Source organism: Neolamprologus brichardi, chromosome 14 (genome assembly GCF_056152115.1).
Source record: "Neolamprologus brichardi isolate AB-2024 chromosome 14, ASM5615211v1, whole genome shotgun sequence".
NCBI lineage: Eukaryota > Metazoa > Chordata > Actinopteri > Cichliformes > Cichlidae > Neolamprologus > Neolamprologus brichardi.
The window spans coordinates 42,222,501-42,232,500 of record NC_142117.1 but is presented as its reverse complement, the minus strand read 5'-3'; the positions used below and the strand labels follow the sequence as shown (position 1 = coordinate 42,232,500).

Genomic DNA, 10,000 nt, shown 5'->3' with positions numbered 1-10,000 from the left:
GAGTCAGTTTGAGCTTCTATGTGGAGGGAGTAGTACACAGCAGTGACACAGCAGCCCTTTAACCTCGTGCACCTGTGCCAGGTGTGTTACTCTGTGTCAACATAGATGTTTGTTGATCATGAGCCGTGATGTCATCGATTCCATTGATCAATAGTTTTTTCCAGCATTCCAGTTTTGTGTTAACAATAAAATTGTTTCTCATGCTTAAATAAATGGAGGGGGGTCTTTGATCATCTCAGGGTCTGTGGCGGTACTATTTTCTAACTAATTACAGCATATCCTTTCGCCCAGCGGTGGGCTCAGAGAAGAATGTGGTGCAGGTGTTTCTGCACCTGCAGCTCCTTCCTGGTTCACACCTGTAACTAAAGCGTGTGAGATCAGCTCAGGGGGTGTTTAATCAGAGCTTTCAGTGCAGCGTCGCCTTCGGCTGGATGCTAGAGGACTTTAGCTCACTCAGATTATTGATCAGATCCTAACCTGAGGTCAAACTGAGCGCACTACGTGTCCCACAATGCACCTTGGGACTTGATGGCTCCCCCTGCTGGGGAAGCTGCACTGGGCCTTTTAAGGTGATTGTTTGTTTGTTTGTTTTAACACTGTTTTATCTTTATTAGCTGTAAACTGTGTGGGGTTTAAGAAAACTCATAATAAACTTTTATTTTACTCTGAAAATCTCTTTCACATTTTGTATTGATCCTCAATGTAATAAATAATCTGATTATTTCATTGATTGTGTGATTAATTGATAAGAGCTGATGAGGGACCTGCTCCAAGAAGTGGGGTGGACAAACTTGGGGTGCGTTGCACCTCCAACATCCATTCCTAACCTCTTTTCCTGGAATTCTTTGGAAAATAAAGAGCTGTGCGCTGAAAATCTGAACTCTCCTCGATGGTGTGACATCGATGTCTGCCATGTTGAAACTGCAGTGTGCAGAAGATGGACTACAATACATGCATCTTACTTCACCACGTGTTCTGCTATTTCATGGATGTCATATAAACGAGAACAGCTGGGAAAATATCCTTCGTTACAAAGGCTGGAATTTGAGGAAGCAACAGTTGGTGTTGGTGCTGGACAGTTTATTTTCAGGTGTCATCAGGACGCGTCCTTAAAGTCTTCATCAGTGTCACGCTGCGTGTTCAGAGGCGAGCCCACTGATTGGTCCTCAGTAACACTGTTTTCATTAAGGAAGGCTTGTTCAGTGTTCTTCATGCAGACTGAACAGGAAGTAGTTTTCATTCCAGCAGTGTGAGGCTCAGAGTCCAGCTGTGAGTGTAACAGCGATGATAGTGGAACTATTAATATATCAGCAGCTCATGGATTCAATGGAAAATGCAGTGATGATTAACATTTATCTGATCTGCTGCACTTTGGTTATTATATCCATGTTTTCATGCACAGTCAGCGTTTTCTCAAAGGACGGTCCGGTGTGCCCTACTCTAAAGGAAGCAATAAAGGAAGCATTGAAGCTCCTTTCCTTGGTGTTTGGAGGAGCTCTGATTGTTACCAGCATGCAGACACTTACGGGTCACGCCTCCCAGTGAGGAACCTTCCACAACAAAATGGACAATAGGAATGCACCCTTTGTTCCTGATTAGTCGGTTTGATCAGCTTCAAGTATCATCTTGAGAACGACATCATCACCGGAGCGCTGATACAAGGATTCGCCATGACAACGTGAAAAGAGCAGCACCTCCATCTGAATCGAGAGGAGCAGGAGAGTCAGTCCTGCACAGATCAGCTGTGCTGGAGCCCTCAGACTCCTCCACCTGTAATCACTGAATCAGCTGACCATCACACAGGTGAGACACACCTGCGGTGTGTGTGCGTGCTATGCTTAGACGCTACCTGTGGGTTAGGGTTAGCCAGCTGTGCCAGAGTGACCGAGCCCCAGGCCGAGAGGCCGAGGGCACCCCACCCCCGAAGTGGCCCGAGCGAGCCCCAGGCTCCAGGCCCTGATAAGCAGCCACCAAGGAGTGAGCCGGTGTGTACCTGGACGCCCATCCCCGGACACAAAGAACCACCAACGCACCGATGTCTGAGGGTGTCTGCCACCGGCAGGGGGAGTGGTGGGGGGACACAGGCCTCTTATTTATTTCCTAATACTGTGACACCTTCTATGGAAGTTTGTGGAGCTCCAGTTTTTGTCAGACTTCCTTTTAAACTCTCTCAAGGTAGATCCCATCTCCAGATCGGATCAGGAATTATGTGACAGGCCACTTACCAGACTGCAATCTGTCAGCTCAATAAATCTCCTGGAGCAGATGGACTCGTGGCTGAAGTCATTCTCTGATGAGCCAGCTCCCTTCTTATTGCAGCTTTATATAGAAAGTTTACAAAACCACCCCAGCGACTCTACCTCGGGGTATAACCCGTCTTGGTCACTGACGACTGGCGTCCTAATTGTTTACTGAACAATGATCTCAAAATTCTAGCATTAATTAAAATCCGTTATTGATGAGACACAATCAGGTTTCATGAGAAACATATAAAAAATAACATAAGGCTCATTTTGGACATCCTGATAAATTTGGGTTTGGTAGAAACGTCATTGCTGATGTTTGAACTCTGTAAGCACTGCATTAAACTGTGGCTCGACTCTCAGCTTCAATATCTGCAGAGGACATCATCAAGGACGTCCCGTCTCCACATGTCTGCTTCTTCCTGTTTGTCGGCTCGGAGACTGTCACTGCAATCTGGGCTCATCGGGGGTTTGAGTCCACTCCTCGAGGGCCTGAAACCTTTACAGGTGTTGCTGCAGCACACCTGAGTAACATCAGCAGGTCGTTAGCAACACCTGACTGCACGCTCAGCCCCGAACCCTGAACCCGAACCCCGATGATCGTCATGTTACTCAGGTGTGCTGCAGCAGCAGGTTTCCTCAAGGAGTTTGTGACTTAACTGATGTTGATACAATCAGCAGACGATACAAGTTTGGAGCCAGATTTCATTCAGCTTTAAAACACTTCACGTCTCCTACAGAGCAGCAGGTCTCTGTCTTCACATCAATCAATGTGAGATTTGATTGTTCGGTATCGTTCTCACTAAAACCAACAGAGGCTCATTAAACTTCAGTTTCACTGAGCTCGGTCTCTGAGAGGCTTCAGTCCTCATGCAGCGGCGTCTCCAGGTGAGCTGTGGAGCTGGGATCCTCTTCAGCTCATGAGAATCAAAGAAATCTGCAGTGAAAAAGCAAAGATGAGGCTGAAAGAAATCAATGATGAACTCTTATGAGAACGCTGCTCTGTCTTCCTCTCTAAACAACACATTTATTATTACTCAGCTTCCTACAAGCATGTGTGATGTCATCTTCCTCTAAAACTGGAGCTTTTATTTCTTTGTCTGTAATTCTGATGTTGTTGAAACTGTGATGAAGAGTCCGAGCTCTGTTCCAGGAGGACCCTGTTTCTAAGCACACGCAGTCTTCTGTGGGAATCGCCTTTAATCAGGACCACATCAGGACAACAAGTTGTGAAACATTGTGTGTCTGTATTTCATGTAATCTGTGTGCGACTGAGGCAGCTGCTGCGCTTTGTTCTTTTGTGGAATAAAGTTTTGTGTTTTTTAACTGGGAAGTACAAGCTTTTCAGAGCTGAACACCTGCCGTGTTGTGCCAAAAAGTGATTTCCAATGTTTCTGTGTGTTTTTTTGTGAGTAATATTTTTACGTATGTTGGTAAATAGACTTTGGTGAACAGAGGGGTTATATATAAAATTTAAAAATTACATGTTTTTCAAGTATCTTTATAACTCCATAAAAATGTGTTTTTAACAGTAATGTCAAGGAGATTTATTTAACTGGAAAAATAAAGGATATATAAAAGTCACTGCCAAAAACTGATTGCCACGTCTACCTTGTGACAGGAATGTTGGCTGTCAAGATGGCTTGATGTCATTCATGAGGGAAACATTTGACATATATTTCACATATTATAGACCAACAAGTGATTTATAGCAGTTTAAATACGAGCAATCAGTTTTGGGCCTAACACCGGAACACCACGCATACACACTCATTCTGGGCCATTCATTCGCGCAGTGTCAATAAACCACAACATCCAGTTATGACGTCATCTTCGTGCGGCCTCCCGGAAGTGCGCGCTGGAGCCAGAATGGCGCAGAAGTGGAGCGGCGGCTGCAGCTCAGGTGTCGTTTGATGACAAATTCACCGAAAATCACCGGAAACCGGAGACCGGAGCGCGAGGTGGACGGGGAACCCGCGGAGGACACGCGCCGCCGTCGGGGACGCACACACGCGCAGTGAGTGTCCGCTACGCTTTGCGAGCCCCGCGGCTAGCATGCTAACGTGTTGAGTCACGGGGGTCCAAGTCCGCGAGCAGCCTCGCCGCGAGCTTCGGAGCACCCCAGGCCCGCCCGCAGGAGCCCTCCCGGCGGCCACGCTGCCGCCCACCGCGGGCGGAGAAATTCAGAGGACCGCTAGCCTGTTAGCCTGTTAGCACTGCTCTTCCTATGTTAGCATGCTAACAGAGAAGCTAGCCGTCCGCTCAGGGGAGCCGGGGTCCACCTGACGTCATCAGTGTGTTTGTCTTTGTTGTGGGAGTTTAATCACGTGGTTCACCGCGTCGCTGTCGCCTGTGCTCCTCACCTGAGTTCACAGGTTGATTAGTTATTCCGCCACCAGGAGGGGCTGATCAGAGTGACGTCATCCGACGTAGCTGGACTCATCTCCACAAGGGGTGGGACAGAGGTCCAGGTAGCTCCTGTGAGCATGCAGGTTATATAGCAATCAGAAGTTTGGTGGTTTGAGCCCTGGGTGTCAAAGTGCCTTTGAGCAAGACACTGAACCCTGAGTTACTCTTTAGGTGTGTGTGCGTGCGTGCGTGTGTGTGTGTGCGTGTGTGTGTGTGTGTGTGTGTGCTTTAAAGTGCTTTGAGCACTCCAGTAGTTGTATCAGACCTGTCCATTTACAGACAGCTGTTAGTCAAAGAGGCTACGCCCCCAATAATGCAGGTTATTACCCAGGCATGTTTTCCACACCCTGTCAGGTGTTAAACATGGCAGTGTGTGGGACAGAGTCAGAGAGACTTTATTTATCCCCAAGGGACGATTAAGATACAGACAGAGGCCCAAATACAGTGGGCCTCTGTGGGTGTCAGAGGGATCGCAGCAGAGGTTGCACACCTGCAGGCCAGGTGAGACTTGAGCAGCCTGAGCCTCTGTTTTCAGACAAAGATCTAGGAGGCGGGGCTTAAGATCCTATTTAGGCAATTTTAACGCAGATTACAGGTTTTATTATTACCTATCAGCTGACCTAGACTCTGTGGCCCAATCGGCTCTTCCACAAGCTGAATCACCATGGAAACAGATGCAGAACAGGTGATGGTTTTTTACGTGCATGTTGTCAGTGTGCAGCCCAGCAGCTAAGACTGCATGTGATGCAGAACTCCTGCTGAGTCACAAACAGTGAACACATCTGTTCAACCAATCACATTAATTCCCTCTGATCTGATTTCACGTCTCCTTTATCAGGCTGTGGGACAGGAAGTATTCATGTTTCCATGGAAACAGCTGTAATGTTTAGCTGTCACCTTAGAGACAAAGAGCAGCACTGAGCGCGCTCAGACACCAAATCCTTCACTGTAAATCAAATTTTATTCTCCCGCTCTGTGCCGAAGATTCTGCTGCTTCAGCTCTCAGATCATCATCATCATCATTGATCATGGCTTTGATTGGTGCAAGCAGCACTCACAGGGTCATTCTTTGAAGAGGAAGAGTCACATGACGTGCAGAATACCCGTTTCATGTGGGTGCACACTGAGCCTGAAGCAGAGAGCCCAGGTTATCAGAGAGTTACCTCTGACTGAGGTTAGGTTTTGTTGATCTAGTTAACTCAAAGAAAGCCTGGAGATGTTGCACCTCCTCCGTAGTCATGGCCCTCTTACAACAAGTCACCTGAACAGGTGTTCGGCCCTCTGTTAGACAGGTGGAGACTGCATTAAAGGTCGAAGCTCTGTCTGGACCCAGCTGTGTGTGTTTGTGTGTGTCAGCAGGTGATGGCGGAGCGGCGAGGCGAGTGTTTGTGGAAGAAACACGTGGCGGAGCAACTCAAGCTTAGAGACCGAGAGCAGAGACAGGCCTTCGAGGAGATCATCCTGCAGTGTGAGACACTCTTCCTTTAACTCTCTGTACTCCGTAGAATTCCCTGGAATGTTCCTGTTTCCAGAGGTTCAGATAGAAAAAAGTTATTTTAAAAGCTGCTGTAAGGCAGCAGCTGTAAGTTGGGTTGAAGTTAAAGATCGCAAGTAGCTGAGCTATATATGAACATTTCTTCATCTTCCTCCTTAAGTCTGAACTGAAGTCAGAGCTCTGAGACACACAGACCTGCATGAACACACTCAGTTATTCCCGATAGGTTAGACCCACATGACTGCGCCAAACAACAGGAGCTGATCAGAAGCTTGAGTGTCCTAAAACTCACACGTCCACTCTGATGAAGAATGACCACGTTCTCAGTTCCACTCAGTTTGGTCCGAGTCGAGCAGCGTAAGCGCCACTGACAGCAGCTGACAGCAGTTAGAGGCCGTCGGCAGCACAGAGCAGCGTGCCCACAGAAGCGCTCGGCGACACATCGACTCATCGCAGTGAAGCTTTCAGAGCTCTGCTTCGTAGGTCACCGTGGTGACGCCACCTTAACATTAACACGGTGCTGACGCCCATGTTGGATTTAAACATGGCTGCAGCTCACACACCTGTACAGCTGACTGGCGCTGTCGTGGCGGCGCTCAGAAGGACTAACCCTGAGTGCAGCTGACAGAAGGAAGCTCCACCCACACACTTGTCAGCCACCTACAGCGTAGCGTCCATGTTGTTTGAGTTGTCGTAGTTGTTGATGTATCGATGGGTTTTCAGATAACCGTCTCCTGGAGAAGGCGGACCTGCAGGCTGTCCTATCGGAGCGTTACCAGGCCGACAAATATGACGTTCAGAGAGGCCACGAGTCCAGGTGAGTGTACGGCGTGCTGGTGTGTGCTGTCACTCGTCGGCGTGTTGTCTAACGTGTCTCTTTGTCCCGTGGCAGTGCGGCGGACTCGAGCCGCAGCGACGCTCTGCAGCAGGAGATGGCTCAGATGAGGATCCGGCACCAGGAGGAGCTGACGGAGCTGCACAAGAAACGAGGCGAGGTGAGTGCTTGCCGGCGTGCCGCCAAGCCTGAGGCGGGGTTAGGGGGACGTACAGGTGAGAGTTACTGAGCTGTGATAGTGCACACGGTAAGGGAAAAGCTGGAGTGTTTCCTGTGTGACACGCTCAGTTTGCTCCAGCTGTGACTGCTCGCAGCGCCGTGACGTCGTTTTGAACAGACAGTGGATGGAGGGTTGTTTGCGTGTTTGGCGATGCGCTGCGGCCGCTCACGTGTTGGTGGTGGCTCTGCTTCACCCGCACACCGCTGGCCCACCCAAGACTGAAGCGCCTCTTTGTGCCACGCCCACTGCTTAAACCGGCGCCAGGTCTGTTTTCCTGAAGCTGAAGCAGGCGAGGATGACAGGACGTCAGTCGCAGGGACGTGCTCGCAGTTCTGATCATGTGAGGGAATTCACAACTAATCACATGATTCCTGACCACCACTAACAGGAAGTGATGTCACAGTGATAGTTGATACTTTCTGTCATCTGACATCCTCTGACTCATGGAAACTCTGAGCTGCTGACATGTGACACACGAGGCTTTATAGCAGGAAGTGTAAATGTTTGACTTTCAGTTCTGCTGCAGCTCATCAGTGAGCGAGCGCTGGTGGAGGCGGTCCTGTGCTGGAGAGCTCCACCTCTGAATGCTGAGTGCCGATGATGTCACAGCTCCAAACGGAGCGTAAAGCTGTTTCTGGCTCAGTTTTTGACCTTTGACCTCTGGTTTGGTTTAATGGTGCCACCTTCGGGCTGCAGAACCACATTGCATCCAACAGGAGGCTGCGTGTGTTCATCAGTACCTACTGTGACTGGTTTTCCATTACAGTTCAGTACATCCTAATTTGCTGGTTGTTGTCATGACAATGCGTCCGAGCGAAATTAGTGTGCGTCACAAACGCTACAACAAAGGTCGACGGCGTTTCTCCAGACTGACCAGCGAATCGGTGACATGCAGTCGGATGACGTCACATTTTAGTACCTGCTCTCACTTGGAGCCCCGTTTGTACAGGTACTACAGAAGTATCAGGTACTACAGAAGTATCTGGTACTATGAAGGTACCACGTCTATGACCTAATGCAAAACCTTGAAAAGCAAAGACCAAGACAGACGCCCACCACTTTAATCACACTAGATCTTGTTTTAACATCTGGCAGAGAAACTGAACATTTAAGTGTTTCCTGAAAACCCTCTGCTGTCTGATCGTTTCCTGATAACATTTACAATAATTGATCACACAGCAGTGGGATGCCAGGACCTGCGTAATGACTCAGTCTGCGTTCACATTTGATATGAGGCTGTGTCCTGTTTTAACATCACATATGTAAAATTGTTGTCTGACAGAGACAGCTGGTGACAGAAAAACGGGGTATTTTAAAACTACACCATTGCTGCCTGTGATTTGAAATGCATTCTGGGATACCTGGCTGCCCCAAGTCCACACATCCAATCGATTATCTAGGATCGACTTGTCTTGACTTACTTTGCACGGCAACCAATTAGATGTTAGAGAAGCTGCAGTGGCAGTGTTAACCCCGCCCCCTTAGTTTGATGGGTGACGCTGACAGATAAAATAAATTCACGGTGATAGCTGAAGGGGACAAAAGTGCCAAAATGAATTAAATAAATGCATCATTAAATAATTAAACATATCATAAATATTTATTTAATTAATTATTGCAACATTTAATTAATTATTTAATGATGTATTAAATTAATTCATTATGTCAGTCCTGGCATTCCATGCACAGCAGTGGAGAGTAGACTTTATCACAGTAGACGTCTTTCTGAAAGCGCTGTGACTGTGAATATAAACACAGAGCAGAGCAGCTATCTGAACGCTACCCCAACAGAGGTCGATCATGTTAATGATTTCACCTCCTCACTACGTACGACTCTGGATACTGTAGCTCCAGTGAAAACTAAGGTCTCTAATCAGAAGTACCTGACCCCGTGGTATAATTCTCAAACACGTATATGTACACAAAGATGGCCCCGCCCCCCCTGAGCCTGGTTCTGCTGGAGGTTTCTTCCTGTTAAAACTGAGTTTTTCCTTCCCACTATCGCCAAAGTGCTGCTCATAGGGGGTCACATGATTGTTGGGTTTTTCCTGTATGTACTGTTGTAGGGTCGACCTGACACTGTGAAGCGCCCTGAGACTGTTGTTGTGACGCTGTATAAAAAAACAAAAAGACTGAATTGAAAACTGTGTCGATCCGAGTAGGTACAAAAGGGTCTTTGTGTTTGTGTGTGTGTTGTTTCCTCTGACTTGGTCATGTGACAGTCCTGTAAACAGCTGATTGGTTATTTTCCTGTTTTTGTCATCAGCTGGCCCAGAGCGTGATCGAACTGAACAACCAGATCCAACAGAAGGACCGAGAGATCCAGAACAACGAGGCCAGGTCAGACACACACACACACACATGCACACACGCACACACACACACACAGAAACACACACACACACACAGAAACACACACACACACACACACACACACACACACACATGCACACACACACACACACATGCACACACGCACACACACACACACAGAAACACACACACACACACAGAAACACACACACACACACACACACACACACACACACACACATGCACACACGCACACACACACACACAGAAACACACACACACACACAGAAGCACACACGCACACACACACACACAGAAACACACACACACACACAGAAACACACACACACACACACACACGCACACACACATGCACACACATGCTCAGACACACACACATGCACACACACACACACGCACACACACACACACACACACACACATGCACACACACATGCACACACATGCTCAGACACACACACATG

At 48.0% G+C, this 10,000-nt stretch overlaps 2 protein-coding genes across 6 annotated transcripts in view; both read left to right on the top strand.

Moving 5' to 3' along the window:
- The window catches only part of spint2 (serine peptidase inhibitor, Kunitz type, 2), a 7,183-nt gene extending 6,457 nt beyond the window's left edge, over positions 1-726 (top strand). The window contains exon 10 of the mRNA XM_006809174.3: positions 1-726. This exon is cut by the window's left edge and continues 782 nt beyond it. The gene's annotated coding sequence lies outside the window, so the exon portion shown is untranslated.
- A 3,349-nt stretch (positions 727-4,075) lies between these two features.
- atg16l1 (autophagy related 16 like 1) overlaps positions 4,076-10,000 on the top strand; it is a 15,843-nt gene continuing 9,918 nt past the window's right edge. For 4 of the 5 annotated variants that reach the window (XM_087851376.1, XM_087851375.1, XM_087851374.1 and 1 more), the window contains exons 1-5: positions 4,076-4,260; positions 6,009-6,120; positions 6,871-6,964; positions 7,040-7,142; positions 9,469-9,542. In XM_087851376.1, the coding sequence (XP_087707502.1) occupies positions 6,015-6,120; positions 6,871-6,964; positions 7,040-7,142; positions 9,469-9,542 (377 nt within the window). In that variant the 5' untranslated portion in view covers positions 4,076-4,260; positions 6,009-6,014. The remainder of the gene's footprint in view (positions 4,261-6,008; positions 6,121-6,870; positions 6,965-7,039; positions 7,143-9,468; positions 9,543-10,000) is intronic. The other variant, XM_087851373.1, reaches the window with a different exon arrangement.